This window comes from Leucopleurus acutus, assembly GCF_964270905.1.
Source record: "Leucopleurus acutus genome assembly, chromosome: 9".
NCBI classification, from domain to species: Eukaryota; Metazoa; Chordata; class Mammalia; order Artiodactyla; family Delphinidae; genus Leucopleurus; species Leucopleurus acutus.
Window position 1 is genome coordinate 24,325,525 of NC_139144.1, and position 27,157 is coordinate 24,352,681.

Consider the following 27,157-nt stretch of genomic DNA (forward strand, 5'->3'; position numbering starts at 1 on the left):
TTTCACTTAATTTAAATATTTTTCTTTGTTCAGCCAAATTTTTCTCATGAACTTTTCTTTTTTTAAATCAGAAAAAACACACTAATACTTACTAATCTTGATAGTAACTTTACTGTGATTGACTGAATCAATACATGCAAAAGATAACTATAGTTATGGCCTATCTTGTATAGCCTATGTATACAAAATATACAATAATGTCTTTATTTTCAATATCGAGAAACATGTTAACCTCGCAATATGTGAAAATGATCATGTTATTGGTGTGGGTGAAGATTTACTGTAGGAGAGAAGATAAATATTGATGTATTCTTGGTAAATTCTAGTGAAAGGGGGAGGGGCACATGCAGACACAGAGGTAAGGGGCTAGAGATACTAAGTTTGGAGTAATTACTATAGAGGCCTAGGTCCTAAGCTTTCACTCTCAGATTCTTTTCTTATTTCTCTATGGATTTTCTAGTTAAAATGAGTTTTCAACCTCAAGTTTTTATTAAGGAGTAATTAATTAGTTCTATTTTCACGAATTTAACTACTTAGAGTTTTTAATCAGCATGAATCAACCAGTGTAACCCCCATTAGGTTGATGTATTTTGACGCACCATACAATAATTCTGTTGTTTTAATATCCATTTAATAGATATTTATGGGGTCCCTATCATGTGCTCTGGAAAGGGCTCAGAAGATACAAAGATGAGTAAGACATAGTCCCTAACCTTAAAATATTATGAACTATATCTCAAACTAGCAAAGAAAACTAGCATATATTTATCATGGATAAGTACATGATTCCTTCTCAGTATTTCAGTGAAATATTAAAAATAACCGGTGCTCTTAAAAACACAATACAAAACAACGTTAAAAAACAGAAAATGTTTACCCCTTTTCTTTGGAGTAATGCAGAAGATAGCTATCCTTATTTCTCATTTACCTAGTTGGCACCCAGTACAGTAATGGCACAGAGTAAGAGCTCAAGAATATTTGTTGAATGCAAACATTAGTAGCCAGGCAACATTTTAAGAAAGCATGAGCTAGCCAAAGAAGAGCTGTCCAAAGGTGCAAAACGTTTTGGAAAACGGGTGTTAGCTAGGGAGGGGTACTGCCAGGGAAGAGAAGCCTGTGAAGGAGAGAAGGAGAGTGGGAAGTGGCCATTGATTTCACCAAGTGGGCGAACCCTAAAGACATTTCCAAGTTTCGTTTCAGTAGGCTACTGAGGGTAGAAATAATAGTATAGGAAATTGGAGAGAGAGGGAGTGCTGAGAAAATGGATGCAGTGGTTGCCTACCTACTACTAAGAAGTCTGGTAGGGAAAGGCAGGAAATACATAGAAAAGTAACTAAAAGGAGAAAGCATCTGGCAGAGAAAAGAGGAGGAAAAAGTGGGAAAGAGAAACTTAAGATATTAGATAAGGATCAGAGGATGTGAATTTGAAAGTTTAGGTAGAATGTTAGCTTCAGAGTGAAGAAAGAATATCCTCTTTTTTTCTGACTCTAGAGGGGAAAAAAAGTAGAGTGCAAGCAATAATAAAATTTTACCTTCACCTTCATTATGAGGAAACTTGATTCATTATCTCAGCAAAGTAGGATGAGAGATGGTTATCTTGGGGAGCAGGGCAGTGATGGGAAATTATAGCCTCCCCCACGAAAATCTTGCATTTAAAGATTTCTCAGGGGCTTCCCCGGTGGCGCAGTGGTTGACAGTCCGCCTGCCGATGCAGGGGACACGGGTTCGTGCCCCGGTTCGGGAAGATCCTACATACCGCGGAGCGGCTGGGCCCGTGAGCCACGGCCGCTGAGCCTGCGCGTCCGGAGCCTGTGCTCCGCAACGGGAGAGGCCACAACAGTGAGAGGCCTGCGTACCGCAAAAACAAAAACAAAAAAGATTTCTCAGTTTTCCATGCTGTCATCACACAGAATGCCATTAATTAGCTGGTGGTTTCAAGGCACTGCTGTTCCTCAAGGCCAGGTTTGGGACTAGCAGAGAAACGATGTCTGCCCCACTAATTCAGACAAGCAAAGCTTGTCATTCAAATATTGTGTCATTCAATAATTGTCCAAACTCCTCATTTTGGGTTTTGTATATCTGGATCTACATGATTTTTATAAACTCTCTTAAGGAATACAAACTAAAGAAGAGATTACTACTCAAACATAGATGTGGAAGATTTTTTTCTTTTCATAAGGAGACTATGATAGCTTTGTTTCAACTTGGCTAGGCTATCGTACTCAGTTATTCAGTTAAACACTAATCTTGGCATTGATTTTGTAGATGTGGCTAACATCTATAATCAGCTGACTTTAAGGAGACAATCCTTGATAATTTGGGTGGACATCATCCAATCAATTGAAAAGCTTTATGAGCAAAACTGAGGTTTCCTTGAGGGAAAAAACATTCTGTCTCAAGACTGAAGAATCAGCTCCTGTCCCAGAGTCTGAAGCCTGCCCGACTGCCCTAAGGATTTCCAATTTGTGAGGCACCAAGATTTTCGTAAGCGAATTCCTACCAGTTCCGTTTCTCTGGAGAACACTGATACAGAGATCACAGCTCAAACTTAACTGAAAAGAGTAGTTCTGATCTCCTATTTCTGACACTACACAGTGCTATCTATTTAAATTCATTTATTAAACTTATTGAAGGAAAATGAAGATTAGAGTGGTGGTCAGTGACTGGGGCAGGGAATATGTGATGGGGGAGGTGGTTTCACACAAATTTTCCCTCCTTTACTTATTTAATGCAGCATAAATCTTGCATAAAATCACATTCTTTGATTTTAATCACAATTCATTAGTCCTGGGGTTATATCTCCTATTGACTCACATTGTGGCATCAGATCTCTCAGTTAAACACATAGAGAGACAGCTTAAGTCTGAATAATTTAGATTAGATATAGTCTAAAAACATTTCCCCAGGGGCTGTTTTAAGCCACCCCAGTAGACAAACTAGTATGCCTAAGTCTACTGCTCTGTAGGCAAGTGACACACCACGCTGTATACTGTGTGTATTTGTATTTAAATTCTTCTCTTGTTCTCTGTTTTAGATACAATCTTAGTTTACTCATCTGTTAAATGTTAAACATTTATTGCACTGTGGCATTGAGACATTTATTTAATGCTGGGTTAAGCACCTGGTTATTTTTAGGTGAAAGGTAAAAAATAATTATTCTTCAGTTTTAGCATTCAGAAAAGGGTATATTTTTCATCAATTTCCTCTATTTATGTTCACTTTAACTGAGGTCTTTGGGGTTACTCTGCTGGAACAGATTTATTGTTTTTAGGCCAATTACAGATACTACAAATTATAGCAATAACCACTTTGGAATAGTCATGTATTCTACAGAAGACTCTGAGACATGATTTAATTGGTTATCTGAGTACAACTCAAGCTAGATCATGATTCTACAGAAGAATTTCATAGCTGTTCGCTCCCATGCAATCTGGAGGGTATTGCTTTCATGAATTTTAAAATATCCTTTCAGAGAAGCACAAAATTTAGTCATTTATTATAGACATTAAATGCTAATGAGAACATTTAAAAACAGTGGTCAGGCCACTCAGCCACCATGCACTTCATAATTTATAGGTATATTTTATTTCTTCAGGTTATAAAGGATGTGTTTGACATATTATCGGACTAACCTTGCTTCTTGGCAAATGCTATCTGAAAGTCTCTAGAACTAATTCCACTGTCAGCCATTCTTTTCAAGGACAGCTTGTTATTATTCTCTTGGAAACAATTAACAGACTGTCGTACAGAATAACATGTACTTTGTCCTGAAATTCTTTATTGAAAAAGGCCCAGAAAACAAAGTGGTTTCAGACTTTGACTCTCGAGACTCTTAATTTCGGATAACTTTTTCTCTGTACTTAAATTTTAGAATCTTCAAATATTATGAAAACACATTGGCTAGAAAAATTATTTTAAAAGAAAATCCAGAGCATATCTTACGTTAAAGCTGGGATTCAGCCTAACCTGCTACATTATTTCCACTAATATGTACTTTGCCAGGCAATGGGATTTGATGCTCAGTTTGACATGAGCATCAAATCATAAAAGATACATTTTTGTTTAATATCTGGGACTTATTAAGGCTGAAAATCAAACAGAAGCATTATGGATTCACCTTTTTTTGTTTTTTGGTTTTTTTTTTAGATCAACACGGTTCGAAATTAGATCAACACGGATTTTCTAGCTAAATATCCTAATCCAGCTTTATCAAATCCTTTTGCACCGTTTTAGAATAAGATTTCATTTAGGTCACAAAATTCTGTTAAAGGAATTTTTTTAAAATGAATTTATTTCCTACCTAATCAAGCACAGAGCTGAAGTAGGAATTGTGTACAGAAAATTATATATCCACAGTCTCCCTTTTCTAAAGCTTATAGTCTAAGGCAGTGGTCAGCAAACTTTTTCTGGAAGTGGCCAGACAGTATCTTTTGTTTAATGGGTTATATGTCTCTGTAGCAACTACTCAGCTCTGCCACTCTAGCACAAAACTAGTTATAGACAACGTGGAAAGGAATGTGTTTGACTGTTCCAATAAAACTTTATTTACAAAAACAGGCAGTCGACCAAATTTGTCCATGTGTCATAGTTTGCCAACCTTTGTCGTAAAGGAAGGTCATGGCAGGATAAGTAGCATTGCTTCATTGGCCTCTGGAAAGAATTTGGCATAAAGACTCCAGGTAGTATCAGAACTAGGACAGGGTATATTAAAGTAAGAGAGTATCAACCACGAAATGAGTTTTACATTTCTAGGATACTGATTATATTCTAAAGTTTTTCAAATACTATCAATAGTACTATACACAATTCATAGTTTATATAATACTTTCCCACATGCCAGCTCTTATCGGGAAGATGATTGTGTCTATTGTATAGAAAAGATGAAGTGATTGTTGCTCAAAGCAATTAAGCCTGTTTTTTAAGCAATTAAGCCTGTACTAGACCCACATCTTCTGATTCCAAGTATTCCAGGTTTAAACTCTTGAAAGAACTCACAGTGCGAATTCTTTAAGAAATGAGAATGAATGGAAGAAATCTTGGAACATGAAAGCCAGGCAGGTGGCCCATTTTTAAAAAGGAGAAAATGTTTCTAGAAACTGCGAACAGGTAAATAACATTTGTTACCCTTTTAGAACCGTGTTAGAAAAGTTATTCATGAGCACTTTGAAAAGAAATGAATAATTACTAGAAGACAACATGGGATGACTAAAAATTAATCAATCTTAGTTAACCTTATTTCCTCTATGCTATAAGGTTATTAGAACAGTTCCATAGACATAGAGCATTTTGAGTTTAGCAAGACATTTAACATTTAACAAAAACTCTTGATGGAGGTAAGTTAGAGAAGTATGACCTGGAAAATACCTCTGATAATTTATAGTTTTTCTTAAACTACTTTACTGAGGTATGATTGACATACAAAGAGCTTTACATATTTAATGTATACAACTTGATGAGTTTGGAGATGTGTACACCTGTGAACCCATCACCTCCATCATCACTATGCCATAATCCATCATCACTATGCCATAATCCAAATCCATCATCTCCAGAAGTTTCCTCTTTATTTACTATTCTTATGTACAGAAAATTATTTATTATTATTTTGTGATAGGGACATTTACCATAAGTTCTACTCTTTTAGTAAATTTTAAAGGATTCAACATAGCATTGTTACCTATAGGCTCTATGCACTACAGTAGATCTCTAGGATTTATTTATCTTGTATTAACTGAAACTTCGTATGCGCTAATACCTCCCCTTTTCACCCTCCCCCCAGTTCCTGGCAACCACCATTTATAGTTTTTTGAATAGCAGAACCCACATAAATTCATAAATGGATTAATGTCACCATGCCATCGAACTCTATAAGTAACTGCATTTAATGTACGTGTATGTATATACAGAATTAAAAAAAATACCAATAGATCATATGAATAACAAGAAAGTATGCCCATTAGATATATAAATTATAAATCTGGGAGAAATGAATCAGGATTCAAAAGGATCTTAGACTGAAAATAGACTGAAACCAGCAGATGAAATTTAATAGGTGCTAAGAGTTGAGTTTAGATTTTAGAAAATGAAAATGAAATACAAAAAAATGACACCTGTTGACTCCCTGAAGGATGTCAGGTATAGGTTACCAGGAAGGAGACTTTGATTCAAGTTAAGGAAGACCCTTTAATAGTTATGGCTCTGCCATAATGGGGCGAACCATCTCACTTAGGGAGTGGTGGGAAGACAATGGGTTTCAGAGCTTTAGAGCAGTGCTTCCCAACTTTAATGTGCCTATAAATCACCTGTTAAAAACTGTTAAAAAGCAACTCTTGATCCAGTTGGTCTGGGGTGGGACTTGAGATTCTGTATTTCTAACAAGCTCCAGAGATGCCATTATTGTGGTCCATGACTGTCCACAGTGTGGCAAGGCTTTAAGAAATGGAATTAAGAGTCCTACATACCTGGTTCCACCACTTAACTGCTGGGTGTCCTTGGAACTTATTTAATGTCTCAATCGAATCTAACCTGTTTAAATGGAGATAATAACACCTATATCTCATAGGACTCTGAGGAGGATTAAACAACATTTTATATGTTGGCACATAGTAAGCATTAAATAAATACACATTTCCTTTCGCCCTTCACTTCCTCATCGTCAGATATATTTGAACTCAGGTAGGATGATCCTCTTAGGAAATCTGAAACAGATTCCTGCATTTTGCACGTCTCTTATAGACAATATGTTATAAACTGGAAAAGCTGAAGTTCAGTGGTTCTTTCCTATTCTTTCCTGGATTTAAAGTAGATGTATACATATTTGGTGTCTACCATTAACCACCACCTCCCTCAGTACCCACAAATTTGTTTTTGTGAAGGGGGTATTTGTGGGTGGGTCATACAGCAATGAGCCTTGGGTTTAACTAAAGGAGGAAGTTTCTTCTCCCCAAAGGAGATAGCTGCTCAAAATCACCATCTACTACCTACTCCTGCAGCATCATGGAGCTCTTCCAAATCTCCCACACTATCCTGGGCATTACTACACTTTGCCCTACCCTAGAGAGCACTCTGCTTCCAGTTGAAATTGTCAGCTCTCCCAGAAGCAACTCTGAAGCCTGCAAACTCACCATTTTTCAGCTGGTGTTTAAGGACTGCTGTTGGGTTTGATGACTCCTTCATGTGCCCTATGTGAGGTGAGTCTTAGGCTTTTCAGTTTTCAATCTCCTTATTGATAGTAGTTAAGCACTGTCTCTTTCAGTTAATGACAGCTCCTGCCCTTGGAACCAATAGAGCAAGAATTTCTTCTGCACTGTGTCTGTATTCACTTAAACTATAACTGTAGCATCGATGGGAGGGAACACTCTGGACACGGGTACGGGCGCGCACACGAGCCAGTGCATGTGCGCAAACACACACACACACACACACACACACACACACACACACACACACAGAGAGACACAGACACTATGACTTTCTCCCCACTCAGAGGGATCTGCACAAGGGACCATGGGTCAGGCTCCTTTCTGCTGGCTCATGCCTATCAGTTTAGGTTCATCGGTTCCTACCTGGCTTCTCTCTTCTTCAGGTCCTAGCTGCAGCTAAGATGCCCTGAGGGTCATTTAATTTAGGATATAATTCACCTGGCTGCTGCAGTTTTAAGCCTGATATTCAGCCTGGACTCTCTTGCCAACTAAATGTACTTTCGAAGAGCCAATTTCTAGTTCTCTTTTGACATTTTAAAACTGAAAAATAGCCAATTCTATTTTAAAATAATTAGAGAACTGTGCAGTTTTATTCTTAAGTTGCTATCCAATCTAGGCTGCTCTATCCATGGGAACTTTTGACAAATACACCTTTATTCCTGTGTCCCCTTCTCTCTGCTCCCCTCCATCCCTGATTGGGCCAAGCAAAGTGCAGCTCATCTTCTGAGAATCCTTCGTTTTCTGTCTGGAGAAGCTGGTCATGCTTATTTGGCCAGAAGTCAATAAAATGTGTTTATCAGTATCTGGCTGATCTTCTGAAGTAGTAATATTCTCTTCATGTATTCTTTCCCCAGTTGACTCAAACATGATTTTTCAGGCAAAAGGGAATAAAAAGTTCCCTGAGCTATGGAGCAGATCACTCGCTCAGTACATGAGTTCTACTTTCACTCCAATTGTGGTCTGGTTATCACTGGAGAAATCTGGCAGCTCATCATCAAAATGGGAGCAGAATCAACCACTGGTGTGTCCATTAATTAAGGGACCTACCTCCCCCCCAAAACCATTACTTTTTAAGCTAATGGCCAGGAAATTCTCTGGGCAAAATCATGTTCTGAATTACGCTCCAAAAATAAGTGTAGAAAATACACACTAAGATTAAAATGATTTACAATTTTACAAAGCACACTTTACAGTTTAAATTCTGATAGATATGGGCAGATGCCAGAGGATAAACATGTTTTGCCCAACTGGCTGTGGACCCTCTAAATGGTTTAATAGCCTGCAAGTAACTCTGATAATTTCCACAATAGCTTTTATGAGCCAGGGCAAAATAAACTCACTGAAACCACTATTTCAGTACATGAAACTACACAGAGATGTTTAGTGAAACTTGCACTCCAGTAAGTACCGAAACCTTATAAATTAGAAACTTGTTAGCCACGGGGCAGACAGACTGGATGAGGTATGGAAAGAAATCCAGGTCTATTCTTAGAACTCCTTTGTATTCCTAGCTTTTTGGTCAACAAGTTACAAAGCTTTAGTGAATTACTTTGCCTCTCTGAGTCTCCATTTCAGTAAGTGAAGAGCACAACTTTTGAATGCATACTATCTGCCAGTCATTTTGCTGGCACTGGGGATAATACAAATAGATGATGCTTATTTTATTCATGTTATGTGCCCAGCTATGTGCCAGGCTTTGTGAAGAATCTTTAATATAAATTATCTGATTTCATCCTCACAGAAACCCTATGGAGAGGATCCTGTCACTGTTACTGGAAATAATACTGTTATGTGCTTGTTTGGGAGATGGGGAAACCGAAGCATGGAGAGGTGAGTACCTTGCCCATGGTCACCACAGCCTGTACTTCTAACCGTTATGTTTAAGTGACTTCCTGTCTTCTAAGCCGAACACTGCCTCCTAAACTTTAACGTGCTTACAAATCACTTGGGGAGCTTGTTAAAATGCAGTGTCTTTTTTTGTTCTTTTCTTTTGTACATGGACAAGAATGTTTATAACAGCTATATTCATAATATACAGATTGAGGCACAGTCATGTGATGGAATATTATTCAGAAATATGAAATGATAAATTACTGATATGTACAACAATATAGATACATTTATATATTTAGATTCCATTGACGGGAAGTTCCAGACCAGGCAAATCTAATCTATGGTGATCGAAGAGCACGATTTGCCTATGTGGGATGCAGATTGCTTGTACGGGGACACGAGAACACTGGGAGGAGGAAAATATTTAATATCTTGACTTTGGTGGCCTCATATGGGTATATTTCTTTAAACAGATCAAATTGTACATTCTAGTTATATGCATTTCACTCTATATAAATTTTATCTCAATTTAAAAGTAAGTGGGGAACATGGTGCATTTTTTTTTTTTTGCGGGACGCGGGCCTCTCACTGCTGTCGCCTCTCCCGTTGCGGAGCACAGGCTCCGGACGCGCTGGCTCAGCGGCCATGGCTCATGCGCCCAGCCGCTCCACGGCATGTGGGATCTTCCCGTACCGGGGCATGAACCCGTGTCCCCTGCATCGGCAGGCGGACTCCCAACCACTGCACCACCAGGGAAGCCCCAATGGTGCATTTTTTAAAGACAAAAATATCTCCTTTTAAAATTTAAATTGTATTATTACTATCAGCCAAAACTATATCAAGCCTTAAATAAGCTTTTTTCTTTTATGCCACGCTGCCAAATCAAATGTATGTTGTTTTTGTTGTTAAAATATGCTCCATCTCCAGAGTAGCCATACTTTAGTAAAATGCTGACCTTAAATTTCAAGTACTTTTAAAAAATACCGGAAATTCTAAGCAACCAAAAAAAAAAAAAAAGGTTACTATGTGGGAGAATATGTTAATTAGCTTGATTGCAGTAATCCATTCATATATATATAGTTATATATATGACTTGAATTGTTTATATATATATTACAGAACATCATATTGTATACTTTAAATATATACAGTACTATTTAAAATAATTTTTATAAGACTTAAGATAAAATGCAGTTTCTGATCAGGACATCTGATCAGTGAAGTCCAAGATTCTGCATTTCTGACAAACTCTCAGGTTCATGGGTCATAGTCTGAGTAGCAAGGTTCCAGTTCTGCAGTCCACTCCCTAGCCTGCAGATTAGAAATACTTGGACAGCTGTTAAAAATTTCTAAGTCCAGGTCACAACTCATGACAATTAAATCAGAATTTCTGGGGCTGGAACTCAAGCATGGATCCGTTTTTTTAAAAGACCCCTAAGTAATTCCAATACACTGTTGCTCTCAAAATCAATTTAGTAGTCAACATGAATGCTAAAAATAATGGAATACAGCGCACTGCATTAGTAAACTAAGTACTCTGAAACTTTTTATATCAGTTTTTGTGTGTGTGTATATGTACGTCTGCATGTGTGTGACTGTGTACTGAGTTCTTGGTGTAACATGTATTGCTTATTGTGGTCAAGGTAAAAAAAGAAAAATGAAAGCCACTCTGTATACTAAAAGGAATACAATTTCTTTTTTTTCTCTCCCTCTTTCTTCCTCCCTCTCTATCCCCATATTTTAAAAGGATTTAAGGGAGATTTGAAATATCCATGCTTCATTAAGATAGTATCCTTGTCCACAAGAAGTTTAACATCTACTAGGGAGCCAGATATTTTACAATACAAAAGGGTAGGTGTTATATAGAATATATGATGAGATATCTTGGGAGTATATAAGGAAGGTCGCAAATTACTACCTCAAGAATTCAGGGAAGGTGTCATAGTAGAACTGACATGTTGCTTGTGTCATTAATGAGAAAGAATCTGGCAGAGGGAAAGGAATTCCAAGGCGAGGCATTCTTTCTACCTGGTGCAAAGTCAAGGCGTGGTCTGGGTTTCACTTGCAGGATTAGTGTAAATCAGGAGATGATGACTATTATGAAAATCTGTGTTGAGGTGAAGCATCCTGGGAGTTCTAGGGGAAGTATTTATAGGAAAGCTATATGCTGGAATGGCCAAGAGGAAGGTGAGAAGCCAGAGCTCAGAGATGGAGAAGAAGAACCAAGAATTGGTTCTAAAGGAGCAAGAAGATGAGGAGGGAACTAGAATAAGAATCATGGGGTCAGGAAGAAATGCAATCAGGAATTGGTGATGAAGAGAAGTATGAAATTGTTGACATAACTGGTTTAGAATAAGTAGCAGGGAGACTACCCTGGCGGTGCAGTGGTTAAGAATCCACCTGCCGATGCAGGGGACGTGGGTTCGAGCCCTGGTCTGGGAAGATCCCACATGCCACGGAGCCACTAAGCCCCTGCGCCACAACTACTGAAGCCCAGGCACCTACAGTCCGTGCTCCGCAACAAGAGAAGCCACCGCAATGTGAAAAGAGAAGCCTCTGCTCGCCGCAACTAGAGAAAGCCCACGTACAGCAACGAAGACCCAACACAGCCAAAAATAAATAAATAAATTTTATAAAAGTGAAAGAAACAAAAATTTTATAAAAATGAAAGTAGCAAGCACAATTCATGAACATCAGAGCTCATGTGGGTTTTATACCCAAGTAGACAGGTTTCATGAAAGGGAAGCTGAGAGAGTTCAATGTAGGTGGAATGAAATTACTGCCATATAAGGCTGCAACGGTACACTGGGACTTTAGAGTGGAAGATACTGTATTCCAAGCGAAGGAATTGTTTTGTCTGTTTTATAAATCCTGAGAGATTTATATGAGGGAAGTGGCATGATCAGCTTTTTTTTAAAGATAAGTCTGCAAGTAAAGTTAGGGTGTGACTGCAGCTTAGAATTGCTGGTGCATTGACTGAGGTAACAGACAATGAGGTCCTGAACCAAGCTAAGGAAGGAGCAGTTTCCTGAAGAGGAATTGTCAAAGCTTATTGAATATGGAGTTAAGACAGAAGGAGAAGTTTTGGGAACCAATGTTTAGGTTCTAGTTTGATAAATGGGGTCCACAATCATGCTGTTAGGCTAGACTGAGAATTCAGGAAGCAGAGAAGTTGTGGAGAGGGGCAGGATGAATGTACGGTGTTTGCAAGGTGGAGTGTCTAGTCAGCACCCAGTAGAAATATTGGGTCTAATGGAGGAGAAGCATATCAAGTAGACCAAGAAAGGATGAAGGGGCTGGAACAGACAATCTCTAAGACTTGAGGTCAAGCCTACCATATTTTACAGGCAGCATGACAGGGCGTGGTTAAAACAGCAATGAGAAGTTTTAGCTTTCAAAAATTTGTATTTCTAAGTCATAAAGGGAACCTGCATAAATGACTAGTAACAAGTTAAAGTAGTTCTCAAAAGTCACCTGAATGAACTTTCACCAATATATTTCCTAAGCCTATAAGGCAGGATTGTAATGTAGACTACAGCTATATAGTTTCTTCCTATTAATCATACAGGCTAGAATAGTAATTTTGGTTTCACAGCAATCATTTAAAAGTGTTATTTTATTCTTTACAGAGAATGTTGTGTGTGTGTGTGTGTGTGTGTGTGTGCATGCGTGACTGTTATGTTTTGTTATATAACATAGAAGCTAATCTACCTTAAGTAGAGTGACTACTAATTGACAATTTTGATAGATTCAGCATCAAAAAAGCATCAGTAATCTACAGTATTTTCACAGTTTGCAGATTTGAGGTGAGTTGTATAAAACATCTTGCTATCAGGATGTGCTCTAGACTTAACAAAGGTATCCAAATTATCATTTAGATACAAGAAAGAGAAGAAACTACTATAGATACTATCTTCCTTTCCTTAAAATAAATGTGCAAAATAAATCCAAGTGGCTCAATTTTCAGTGGGGGTTTATTGTCCTAAATAAATGAAGCCACTAAATAAACAGAAGAGGAAACAGTGCCAGGACTGTAAATCCAACAATGCTTTGTTCATTTCATGAGATGGATAATTTCAGTGGGAATCCTTCTACCATGAGACAGGCAAATTCAGTACATAAATTTAACATTACAATGTAATAATAGGCTACACAAAAAATAATGTTTAAATAATAAAATCATGCCTTGCTCCAACTTTAATCCACTATTCATATTTTCCCATTAAACATCAATATAAACAGAATAATGTTAATTCAAAATTAATTATGTACTGTTTAAGTTCTTTGTGATAATACACACATCTCTCTTTTTAATGCTTTCTCTTTTCCCAGGTTCCATGTTTTAATTCTCTGGCAATATTTGTCATTTTCTCTGTGTTTTATTAGTGTGTTGTAAATATTTCAATTATGCATCATTCTTACCACACTGTACTCTAACACTTGTGTTTCCCTCACTAGTCTGTGAGCTTCCAGGGGCGAAGATTCTGTGCCATTATTGCTTAATTAACCAATAGAACAAGCATAGTACCTTGGGGATAGAATTTTAAGAGAAAGAATTTTATTTTTAACATATTCTAAGAAAAGAGGGGGGCATCAAAATCGTCATCAAGGAAAAAATAGGAACATTGTCAGGTGTTCTCATCCTAGTTTCATTATTTAGCATGATTTGTACTTTGATTTCCATATGAGGGCCATAATCTTTTCAGTGCCTAGGAACTCCAAAGTTGTTAATTCTGTACTGTGTTTCATATTCATTTTCATATCAGAGTCTAATACTATAAGGAACCAATGTTTGTTGGATGAATAAACTTCACATTTGGAAATACTTTTTGCCTAAGGCATAAGATCTTAGGACAAGTTTGGAAACACCTAGCAAATACAGTCTTTCTCTTTTTAACTTAGTGTGCACTGAAATCTTGCCACAATGCCATCAATCAGCTAACCAACCAAGCAGGCAGCCCACCAAACAACCAACCAACCAATCAACCAACCAACCAACTAACCAACCAACCAATATGTATTTATTGAACCTCTATTATGTGCTCAGTACCATGCTAAGCATTAGAAGGAGTATAAGGCATGGTTCCTCTGATTAAGGAACTTACACTCTTTGGTTATATGGTAATCAAACTTAAAAGGTTGAATTGAATTTAATGAAGTTCTTTTGGTACTTTAATTACTGAGACCAATGAATGGATATTTTGTTCCAAATACTGCATTATAGTAAACAAGGCTCTGGGATAATATTTCTGCATGGGATATATGTATTTTTAACTATTCTAGCTCATTAGAATAGAATACACTATTATTTTTAAAGAAGGCAGTCACCCATTTTATCTGTTGAATATCTTTTGTCAAAGATAAAATAATAACCCTCATGTTACTTTGCCTTTCTACCTATACCTCTCTATTCCCTCTCTATGACTTTTAGTTTTTGTACAATACTTTAATATTTATGTAAGTACAGTTGATCATGCTATTTAATAATGCAACAATTGCTCAGGGATGGTATCCATGCTGCTGGTTAGAGAAAGTATCAGAAAGATCATGTTGATAAATCTGACTTTGTTATTTCTTTTCCCAGCTGCTTCCACTTTTGATCTGTAAGTCCTTGTGTACTTTGACTATAATCATAAGATCGACTAGACTATGTGAATACGTCCCTATATGTGCCTCTATTTGTCTCTTAGGCCAATGTAGGGAAGAAAACTATAAATCTGCTGTCAGTATTCACCCGTTGAAGGCAAGATAGCCTCTATCCAAGTTAAGAGAATCTCACATGACCACTGAAGGTGTGAGGTCTTATTCAACTTCTTTAGCATCATGTCACATGGTTGATCACTATCTCCCTCAAGAAATTCCTTCACTTGGTTTCCAGGACACCACATTCTCCTGGTTTTCAGTCTTACTGATTGTTCCTTCTAGTGTCCTCATCTGTATCCTTTTTCTGCGACTGTTTCTCTTCTCTGTTCTACTTATTTCATAGATGATCTCATCCAATCTCGTGTATTTCAACATCACCCATATGTCAATTACTCTCTCCCAAATCTATCACTCCAGGCACAATCTCTCCTAAATACTTCAGGCTCAATTATTTACTCAATACCAGAAGGTCCCATAAGTCATCTCCAACTTAATATGTATAAAACTGCTTATCCCTGAGTCTTCAATTCTCAGTAATTGAAACCACCATCCAGGACAAAAACTTCAGAGCCATCTTTGATCTCTCCTCCTTTCTCACTCTCAAGGTCCAAAAATCTATCCAGTCATGGCTACCTCCAAAGTATGTACTTAACCTACCCTCCTCTCACCACCACCACTGCTGCTACACTAGTCCCAGGAATCATGATCTCTTTTCTGGACTACTCTAGTAGTATCCTAACTGGTCTCTCTGCTTCTCCCTTTTCTGCTGACAGTCTCTTCTCAACACAGGAGCCAGATCAGTGTTTAAAAAATATAAATCTTATTACTTTATTCTTCTGCTAAACCGTTATTCATCATGTTTAGAACAAAATCCAGGAGCTTTACTGTGGCCCACAAGGTCCTCCATGTCCAGCCTCTGCTCTCTCCCCAACCCCATAACCCTAACTTATGCCCCCAGCTACACTGGCCTCCTTGCTCTTCCTCAACAGACCAAGCACAGTGCATGCTGAGGCCCTTAGAGGTTTCTGTTCCTTCTGCCTGGTATGCCTTGCCTCATTTCATTGAGGTCTCTGTTGAAATGTCCTGACCTCAGCCCTTCCTTGAGTGTTCTATTCCCTAATTCTGCTTTATTTGTCTTCACAGCACTTCTGACTGATATACTATTTTTTTTATTTATGATTTTTTAATTGGAATATAATGCTTTACATTATATAATTATATAATGCTTTACAATGCTGTCTTAGTTTCTGCTGTAGAAAAAAGTGAATCAGCTGTATGTATACATATAAGGATGCAGTTCTAAATGCCTGTTTCTTAATAATTTTACTCATGTATGACCACAGTTACATGCATATCAAATATACACAACTGCTTCTGCATTAAGAAATACAACTATTTAAAAATTAGTAGGTACACCCCAACACTTAGTGTTCAGACCATCTTTCTTTTTCAATTCTTCCTGCTCTCTTACCTTGAGAGGTGGTACTTTCCGCACCTGGAACCTGTCCCCTCTGAGACTGAGAAAGGGCTGTGGGGAGACTGGAAATGGCTGCTGGTGCTGGCGATCCTCAGTGACACGTGGTCTCTTCTCCCAGCTTGTAGGGGCCTCTTCTTGGGTGACAGAAGGTTTCCTCTTGAGGTTTTCTGGGCTGTGATCAGCCAGAGCTGATGGAGGCTCTTTCACAGTGGTCTCCCGTAGACCTGCTTCTACTATGGGCTTCACTACTGTGTTTCTACCCCAGGGCTCTTGGGTTTGCTCAGGGATGTAACTAAAGCTGCTCGGCTTTCATTTCTGTTATAACTTGAAGTTGTAGTGAGATGAGTCTCTTTCTCAGACTTCTGTTCAGCAGAGGCAACTGGCTTTTGCTCCAAGAGAGCCTCATCCTTTGGGCACTTGATGGGAGGAACGCTGCTAAGCTCATCTGTATTGGGAGCTGAGGAAAGCAGGGGCTCTGGGGATTTGGACTTTGGCTGCCTCTTATCTTGGCTTTCATGCTCTTCTTTCCTGACTGGTGATGGCAGCTGTAGTACTTCTTCTTTAGACAGTAACTGGGGAATTACTGCGACTATACTGACAGGAGAGGCCTCTGAAGGAAGCATGGCTTTTGGTTGCCCAGCTGGGGTTTTCTTTACTTTGGGATCGTTGGGTGAAGCTGTCAATTGCTTTGAATCTTCAAGGCTCAGGCCAGAACTCTGACCATAGTAGCTTTCAAAGAATTGTTCTTTCCAAGGCTCTACGTTTTTCTCCTTCTCGATCTCTTGTCGAATTCTCACCTGCATCTCAGGTGTAAACTCACCTTCTGAAAGTCTTTCCTTCCAGCCTTGGGCTGCTGAAGTGAAGAACTCATTATTAAGGGCTGAGCCATTTAACTTCATCAGACCATCTGGACCAACCTGTCGATCCACCTCTGGAAGCAGTAGAAGCAGTCGCTGTTGGCAATCTCCAGGAAGGACTGAAAAGGTGTGTTTGTGGATTAGTGCTCGTAGGTTTGTATTAACCAGAATGGAGTCTGGTGTCTCAACATCAATTTCGGCACATTGAGTCCTCTTCATTTGCCTCGTGTGAAGCCTGCCAGACCTCTGGAATGACTTCTTTCCCAGGCCTAGCAAAGGATTTTCCACTTTAACTGAAGGAGAAAAGCTAGAGTTTGAGTTCTGAGGGCTGCTTGACTGTCCGTCAGACTGCTTTCCTTCCCATATCGCAGGTTTGGCAGGTACAGAGTCACTGGCTGCTTTGACAGTCTTCAGAGAGCAGTGCTGGTTGGAGGAGATGGACGTGCTTGGCCTGCATTGCTGCTGCCGCTGTTTCTTCTGCTGTTGCTGTTTTAGAGCCTGCTTTAGTGCCTTCTTGCTGTGCTCCTGTGATGGAGAAATGACTTTACCTGCTGGAATGGTGGGTGATGGGCAGCCTGACTGAGGAGAGGATGGTTGTGACAGTCTAGACGATACTTCCCTTTTCCACCTGCTCTTTTTTCCCTCCTTGTTGCTGCCACCGTCACTGCTGCTGCTGCTGCTGTTCTCAGAACTCTGGGAATCTGACTGACCGTCACTGCTTTCTTCTGAACCTTCTGATAGCTCTTTCACCCCATCCGGCACATCTTCCTTCAAAGTATACACTCCCATTCTACCTGGAACCTTAGAGAAGATGTGCTCTTCACCTCGGGAGTTCGTGTGCAGCTTTGCATTCAGGCATGCAAGAGGGGAAGTTCCACTTCTTCATGCAGAATCAGTGGGAGCCCTGAGCTTGTGTTCACTTGTCACTCACTGATAGGATTTTGATATGAGTCTGATTTCTTTTAGTCCTTCTCTCTGGATAACTTGAAGAATTTCTTTATGACTCATGGGTGAATTGGGATGTTTTTCTAAGACCGTCTTGGCGGCCTCCGCCCAGGTCCTGCCCTTCTTCCTACGGCCCTTTTCCCTCATGTCGGGTCTTGAACTGACTGGGAGGCTCCCGTGTCCGGGCTGCAGCTGTCCTCCCTGCCTGCTCTGCCCTGCGCTGTTTTTCCCGCGGTGCCGGGAAAGATGGGAGAAAGGGGAAGTCAGGCCGGAAGAGCACCCCAGCAGAGGAAGCGGCGGGGTGGTGCGCGGGGGGCGGTCTATGGGGCGGCCGGTCCTCCTGCTGCCGTTACCACTGCCACCGCCGCTGCCATATTGGGTCCTCACTGTACAGGCAGCCGCTACGGTCATGTCTGATATACTATTAAGGATGGATTTATTTCCTTATATTCTCGCTTTCTCACTAAAATATTCCATGAAGCAGGGACTTAATTTAATTTACTGGGGTATGCTTTATGCCTAGAATAGTGTTTTACATACAAGTATTTTTTCAGTCAATAAATTGAGATACACAGAATAGCACTTATCAAAGCAGGAAGCATTTCAGTCTTTTTTTGTCTGTCTCTTTCTTCTCCCAAATTGAGTGACTTCTGGTGGTTTTGGAAATACTTGCTTAGACATCAGAGGGAAGTCGGTATTTGCAAATGAACACATGACATTTGTAGAATGAATACCTACCTCCCCAAATGGGCCAATATAGGAGTTGCTGCCAAGCCGCCACAAACAGCCCAGTGAGCTTGGGAAGGGCTCACGCGGCACAGCACAGAGAGGCAGATTTAGGTAAGGAGTACACCAGTGCCGGGGAGGAGAGGAAGCAAGCTCTAGCAGTTATAGGCATGGAAGGCTAGGCAGCTTGGGCTACTTCCTTAATCTCTCTCAACCTTAGTTTTCTCATCCATTAAAGGAGGCTTGTGACAGATCTCCTATGCAGAAGAATTACAAATAACGCATGTGCCTGTGTAAGGTGGCAGAGCATGACTCTCCATTTGGTAAGTGTGCAGTGCCCAAAATGAGTTCTTTCGAAAGACTGCAGGATGAAAAGAAGGGGTAATAATACTTTTATGGTGGAGAAGTCTGACAAACAAGACATTAGCCAGGTGACAAAGATTCACGTCAACAAGTGATGTCACGCTGACAGTATCTGCTTTTGATATGATATGATAAGAATGGTGTTTTACTTCTGTGGTCTTTCTCAAAAAAATCCATAACCCCAGTAAAACCATGAGAAAAAGCTCAGACGAATCCCAACTGTGGAACATTCTACACAATACCTGACCAGTATTCCTCAAAACTGTCAAGATCCTCAAAAATAAGGAAAGTCTAAAAACTACCACAGCCAAGAGGAGCCTAAGGGGGCGTGGCATGATGACTAAAGGTGATGTGGCATCCTGGATACCCACCCAGGGCATTCCTTTCCTGGGACAGGAGAAAACAAAACAAACCATGAGGTGAAAACTAAGGAAATGTGAATAAAGTATAGACTTTAGTTAATAATACTGTATCAGCAATGGCTTATAAAACGTACCAAATGTGCCATACTAACAATAAGATGTTAACAGCAAGGAAAATTCAGTGTGGGGTATATGGGAACTATCTCCACAATTTTTCTGTAAATCTAAAACTGTGTCACAGTAATAATAATAATAAAAAGCTTATGAACAAAAAAGAGAAGGCTCACTGTGATGATTAAAGTAAAATAGTGTATGGTAAGTTCTAAACCCTTAATACATATCATAACTTCTAATTGGTTGCTCACTTAATGAAGTAGTTAAATTTATCACAGTAGCACCCATTATGAAACAATGTTATTCATAGTAGCAAAAAATGTTGCTATTTAGTAGGAACGGTATGGCTAAGTAGGATAAGAAATATCACATAGTCATGAAAACTGTGGCTGTAAACATTGTAGGACAACATGGAAAATGCTCATGATACAACGTTTTAAGTGGATACAAAATCACATACATAATACGATGATGGCAGTTACAAAATAACTGGAAAGAAGCACATGAAAATGCTAGCAGGGAAAATGAAAGGTGGGCGTATTATAGGTGATTCCTCTAATTCCGTTTTCTTATTTTTCTATAACGTGGGTGTAGTATTTTAAACAGCAAAAATAAATTTAATACAATTCAAAGGTACATAAAAACAACAGTGTTTAATCAAAAAGGGTAGCAACTTTGCGCTTTAGTATATTCATCACAAAGTGACAAATTTTTCTTTTACATCAGGGATCTTTATCAGAGTGGTCTGTGGACTTGGACGAGAAAAAAAAATTCATCTTTATTTTCAGCTATTTCTAACAGAAATATAGCATTTCTTTCAATAATACATGTTTGCAACAAACATCAGTAGCATAGCAGACGCTATGACTCTGTTACCCATAGAAATCACAGATAATTTCATATTTTATTTTATGCATTTAGAAATATTATTCCGAGAAGGATCTACAGGCTTCACTATACGTACTGCCAAAGACAATCAAGGATCAAAAAGTTTAGGGACTTCTGATTGAAAAAAAGGCTGAAAGTAACACCATAAATAATGTGAAATTTCATGTTGTACCTATCTATGAATTTTTATGTGTAACAAGAGAGCTTAGGAGATGTCCTTTACAGTCTGTGGTGGCACAGGTAATTAATATGAAGCTTATTCATAGGTAGAAAATCAATACTGATCAAAAACATCAAAAATGGGGGAGGGGGAAGTTGATATGAATAAGCTATTTTCTATACTTTCCACATTTAAACCATAGTGGATACAGAGCTGTGATTTAGCATGAAGAGAAGAATTAATTCCCCAGGGAACATGGCAAAGATATTTTACATGTAAATGTCACAAACCTGGGAGTAACTGCCTTACAAACCTTCTATCTGTTATGCTATGCACTTACAGGTTTTCTTCACTAAAAACATATTATCTAAAGCCACTTGGAAAAGAATAACAAAATTTAACTTCCTACTTTTTTTTTTTTTTTTTTGCGCGGGCCTCTCACTGTTGTGGCCTCTCCCGTTGTGGAGCACAGGCTCTGGATGCACAGGCTCAGCAGCCATGGCTCACGGGCCCAGCCGCTCCGCGGCATGTGGGATCTTCCCGGACCGGGGCACGAACCCGCGTCCCCTGCATCGGCAGGCGGACTCTCAACGACTGCCCCACCAGGGAAGCCCAACTTCCTGCTTTTTGAATGGTTTTTTGCCTGATCTCAGTTGGGAAGTGTGCTTATCACAAATAACCAAAGATGATGATGATAACTAAAATTTGTTGTGTCAGGCATTGGACTAATCACTTTATATGTATTAATTCTCATTAATTCTTGTAAGGTAGGAATTAGTCTCTTGGAAAGTTTGATAATATCATACAATGTTTCTGTCTATATTCACTATACTTGCATTAGATCTCAAGGATTTACTTACTAATCATTGCAAGTTTGTACCCTTAAACGACATCTGTTCTGAGTAGCTTAGTAAATAGAGGATCAGTCATTTTAAATGTGATGGTCCACGGTTCAAGTCATTAAGGCATTAACTTCAGCTCTGTGTTGGTGGTACAGTGGTGAGCACAGCTGTCTTCCACTTTATATCCAAATGCTGAACATAGTAGTCTATGCAAAAGTTCTCATTTTTCTAGTAAATGCCTTCATCCCATTCTTAAAACAGAGGAAAAGTTTTCAGAGAGCAGTTTTTAATATACTTAATTTCATCTCCAAACATCTAGGGAACTTGATTTGGTCACCAAGTCTTTCAGTGTGGTGAATATTTCATATTTTTATGTCTCAATCTGGTGGCCGGGTGACCTGAAAAATACTTCATACAGAACAGATGCTATTTGAGATCAAGCTGTAGTTGACTTTTAGTGTACTTTCTGCCCTCTCCATTCTGAGCTCCACAAAACCACACTGGTTGTCTTTACTGTAAACTAATGTAAACAGCTTCAGTTGGGTTCTCATTGCTGCTATCCATCCATCCATCCATCCATCCATCCATCCATCCATCCATCCATCCATCCATCCATCCATCTCAGGCACTGTCCAATGTGCTGAGGTCACAAGCATGAAAGATAAAATCCCTCTCTTTAAGGAACTCAGTGGGACACAGACAAATAAGCAGGCAATCCTAAGTATGTGGAGGTGGTGATGAGAAAGGAAAAACCCTGACTCGGACCAAGGAGACTGGGAGGAGAAGACTTTCTGGCGGAAGTAATGGGTTTTTTTGGTGTTTTTTTTTTGCAGTACGCGGGCCTCTCACCGCTGCGGCCTCTCCCGTTGCGGAGCACAGGCTCCGGACGCGCAGGCTCAGCGGCCATGGCTCACACGCCCAGCTGCTCCGCGGCATGTGGGATCTTCCCGGACCGGGGCACGAACCCGCGTCCCCTGCATTGGCAGGCGGACTCTCAACCACTGCGCCACCAGGGAAGCCCGGAAGTAATGTTTGAACTGACATTTGAGGATAAATAGGGCTTGACTTTGGCAAAGAGCACCTCCTCCTCCTACGTCACCTGGATAGTGTTAAAGCACCAGAAACTCACCGTGTTCAAAATAATAGCTATCATCATCCCTCTTCATGACCCCTCTCCACCTCCCCATATTTATAGTCCCTTCAAATGAAGGAACTGGGGCTGTCTTTAACAACCTCATCCTCCAAATTCAATCATCTGTAAAGCACTGTGCAGTCAGCATTCTCTCTCATATTACTCTTAGCCTTTCAGTCACTTTTCAAGTCCATCTTAGATTTGTAATCTTAACTCCTGCAATTTTCCAGCTGATGTGGAATTGCTTGGTAAATGGTAAAACGTCATGCAAATGTTAGTGGTTTTTAGTCTAAATCACACTAATCCTCTTGGTGATCTGATCTACTATGGTTTTAAATACCACCTATACACTGATAAATTCAAATTTATATTTCTAGCTGTGACCTTTCTCTTGAGATTCAGACTAAAAATCCCACTGTCTACTCATTATATCTCCACTTGGAAATTTAAAAGGCATTTCAAATGTATGAGCTTCAAAACTAACTCTCCATTTCTAACACTCCGCCCTTTGCCCAACTTGCTCCTTTCATAGTCTGCCCCATCTCAGTTGATGACAACTCCTTGAATTCCTCCTTGGTCTCTTTTTACCACATCCATCTATTCCATTAGCAAATCCTGTTAACTCTACCTTCAAAAGCCATCAGGAATCTACATCTCCACTGCTCTCACACCAGTCTAAACTACTTGGTGCTGCCTTCCTACCCATCTGTCTCTTTCTGCTTTGCTATAGTCTATTCTCCACACTGGAGCCTGGTGATGTTTTATAGAAGTAAGTCAAATTGTGTCACCACTCTGCTAAAAACAAAACCAAACCCTCTGTAGCTTCCCTTTTCACTCAGAATAAAATCCAAATCCTTAGCGGACTCATGCTATCTTTTTGACATATTCTATCACTCTCCTCTTTAGCTTCTTCTGCTCCAGCCAGGATGCTCCTGCCTTTGCCCCTGCTGTTCCCTCTGCTTGGGAAACTCTTTTCTCAGACAGTTATGTGAGTTGCTCCTTCCTTTTATTCAGGTTTTTATTCAGATGCCACTTCCTTAGACAGGTCTTCCCCAGCCTCCCCATAAAAGAGCAGCACATCATTCACTTAACCACCTTAACCCTAATTTATTTTTCATTATATTTTTTCATACTGCAAATATCTTTTGAATGTGCTAGGTACTGTCCTAGGTGCTGAGAGTATAACACTAAACAAAATAGGCAAAAATCCCTTTCTTTCATGGAGCTTACTTTCCAGTGTGGAGAGAGTCAATAAACAAATTAAACAGCATGCCAGATGAAAACAGGTTGTATGGTGAAAATCAAAGCAGGGAAGCGAGATAGGATGTGTTGGGGCAGAGTGGTGGTTACTGCTTAATAAGAAAGTCTTTGCTGAGAGAGGGCTATTTGAATAGAGGTCTGAAGGAGGTGAGGGAAGAGAGCCTTGTGAATGTGTTGAAAATGAGTGTTCTGGATATAGAGCATGGCAAATGCAAAGCCCTGAAGCAAGATCTTGCTTGATGAGTTCCAGGAGAACATCAGTAAGGAGAACAAGGTAGCTTGAAAAGGGCAGCACTTCTCACTACTTGCATTATATTATAGATCTATTTTTTTTTTCTATTGCTTATCTCTCTCCTTCAGAATGTTGGCTCCATTAGTGCATGATCCAACGTTTTGTTTTTAACTGCTTTATCCCAAGAGTCCCAGACTGAACCTTGTTCATAGTACAGATTCAGTATATATTTATTGAATGAATTGTCATGCACTATAGACAAAACCGGCTATTCACAATCCTTTAACATGCTCCATGCTTTTTAGCTTTTCTTGTCTTGTTTATGTCCTCCATCTAGAATGCATCTCTGCTTTTTAAAAGACTATCCTTTAAGACACAACTCCAATGATACTGTTTTAATGAAACCCTGCCTGGTCGGCCATCAGCTAAACGCCATTTCGCCTTTTTCTGATGATTCTTTGTATTGTCATCACTGTTGAACAGAAAGCTCCATGGGACAGTGAGCATGACTTTGAGTCTCCAGGGTAGAGCACCGTGTGTAGCCTGGTGGCTAATCATATGTGCAAGGTGCTCAGTAGACAGTGAGATAAATGAGTATCTGTTGAAGGAAGTGAGCTACTTCATGATTTACCTTATCCAGTCAAAACTGCTATTATGTTCTATGGTAGTTTACAAAGTAACTCAAGATCCCTAGATGTTGGTCAGCATCACAGAATTTGAAACTCCTTTTCTGAATAGCAGAGCAACTATAAGCACCAACCTCCTTTACAGGGAGGAATCATGGCAAAGGGAATCCTTCTAAATGGTGTCCCCTTTGCATTATCCATGGCATTGTATACATGGGAGAGTGACCGGATCCTTTTCTTTGTCATTCAGTCCATGGTTTCCTCCCCCACCCCCTCTATTTTTAAGCATTCCAGATTGGTAATGCTGTTATTTCAAAACTAAGAGAATTGTGAACTTTAGGTTAAAACACTGCTTTGAATCTGCAATACACTGCTGATTGTTTACAAATAAATGTTAATATAAAGAAAGAACCAATATTTGTTGGTATCAAAAAACAATATGGCTTAACTTTTGCTTACCACCCATCACCTTAAATGACCTGGCTTTTCAGAGGACTGACAATTCAGGCAGAAAAATCACATTTTGGACAAACTGAATCAGAAAGTGTGAAAATACCTATTGCAAATGGACTGATGTGGTAACAAAGAGAAGACCCTGTATATCTGTTGAACAAAGAGGAAGTGTAAACAAAAAAATTCACAATTTGTATGGAAACACAAATGACCCCGAATAGCCAAAGCAATCTTGAGAAAGAAAAACGGAGCTGGAGGAATCAGGCTCCCTGACTTCGGACTATAATACAAAACTACAGTAATCAAGACAGTATGGTACTGGCACAAAAACAGAAATATAGAACAATGGAACAGGATAGAAAGCCCAGAGATAACTGCATGCACTTATGGTCACCTTATCCTTGATAAAGGAGGCAAGAATATACAATGGAGAAAAGACAGCCTCTTCAATCAGTGGTGCTGGGAAAACTGGACAGCTACATGTAAAAGAATGAAATTAGAACACTCCCTAACACCATACACAAAAATAAACTCAAAATGGATTAAAGACCCAAATGTAAGGCCAGACACTATAAAACTCTTAGAGGAAAACATAGGCAGAACACTCTATGACATAAATCACAGCAAGATCCTTTTTGACCCACCTCCTAGAGAAATGGAAATAAAAACAAAAATAAACAAATGGGACCTAATGAAACTTCAAAGCTTTTGCACAGCAAAGGAAACCGTAAAAAAGATGAAAAGACAACCCTCAGAATGGGAGAAAATATTTGCAAATGAAGCAACTGACAAAGGATTAATCTCCAAAATATACAAGCAGCTCATGCAGCTCAATATCAAAAAAAAACAAACAATTCAACCCAAAAATGGGCAGAAGACCTAAATAGACATTTCTCCAAAGAAGATATACAGGTTGCCAACAAATATATGAAAGGATGCTCAACATCACTAATCATTAGGGAAATGCAAATCAGACTACATTACAAATATAAAAATCAAAACTACAATGAGGTATCACCTCAAACCGGTCAGAATGGCCATCATCAAAAAATCTACAAACAATAAATGCTGGAGAGGTGTGGAGAAAAGGGAACCCTCTTGCACTGTTGGTAGGAATGTAAGTTGATACAGCCACTATGGAGAACAGTATGGAGGTTCCTTAAAAAAACTAAAAATAGAACTACCATACGACCCAGCAGTCCCACTACTGGGCATATACCCTGAGAAAGCCATAACTCAAAAAGAGTCATGTACCCCAATGTACAATAGCCAGGACATGGAAGCAACCTAAGTGTCCATCGTCAGATGAATGGATAAAGAAGATGTGGCACATATATACAATGGAATATTACTCAGCCATAAAAAGAAATGAAATTGAGTTATCTGTAGTGAGGAGGATGGACCTAGAGACTGTCATACATAGTGAAGTCAGTCAGAAAGAGAAAAACAAATACCGTATGCTAACACATATATGTGGAATCTAAAAAAAAAGTTTCTGAAGAAACTAGGGGCAGGACAGGAATAAAGATGCAGATGTAGAGAGTGGACTTGAGGACACGGGGAGGGGGAAGGTAAGCTGGGACAAAGTGGGAGAGTTCCATGGACATATATACACTACCAAATGTAAAATAGATAGCTAGTGGGAAGCAGCCGCAGAACACAGGGAGATCAGCTCGGTGCTTTGTGTCCACCTAGAGGGGTGGGATAGGGAGGGTGGGAGGGAGACTCAAGAGGGAGGAGATATGGGCATGTATTATATGTATAGCTGATTCACTTTGTTATACAGCAGAAACTAACACACTATTGTAAAGCAATTATACTGCAATAAAGTTGTTAAAAAAAAGAAAGAGGAAGTGGATGTGCTAATATAGTTCCACTTCACTGCTACCAAAGACTTGAAAGGCTTCTCCTTAGTTAATTGAAAGGCCAACTAGCAGGCCTCTCTAAGGGCAAGCAAGCCCAAGTCAGATTTTCTTTTATTTCCTCATCCAAACCCTTCACTCCCTCTAATCATCAGTAATGTTAATGATGAACTCAAGCAA

The 27,157-nt window shown here is 39.4% G+C and overlaps 2 protein-coding genes across 4 annotated transcripts in view; both read right to left on the reverse strand.

The window, feature by feature from the left end:
• MAGI2 (membrane associated guanylate kinase, WW and PDZ domain containing 2) overlaps positions 1–27,157 on the reverse strand; it is a gene marked incomplete at its 3' end in the record, with an annotated part of 1,335,869 nt that overhangs the window by 257,749 nt on the left and 1,050,963 nt on the right. The gene's annotated exons all lie outside the window — the stretch shown is intronic.
• On the reverse strand, positions 16,075–18,368 carry LOC309966248 (putative Polycomb group protein ASXL2; the record flags this gene model as incomplete). Its single annotated transcript, XM_082846224.1, is given in 5 exon segments — positions 16,075–16,409; positions 16,412–17,889; positions 17,944–18,192; positions 18,194–18,278; positions 18,281–18,368. Coding segments are annotated over 5 exon segments (2,235 nt in total).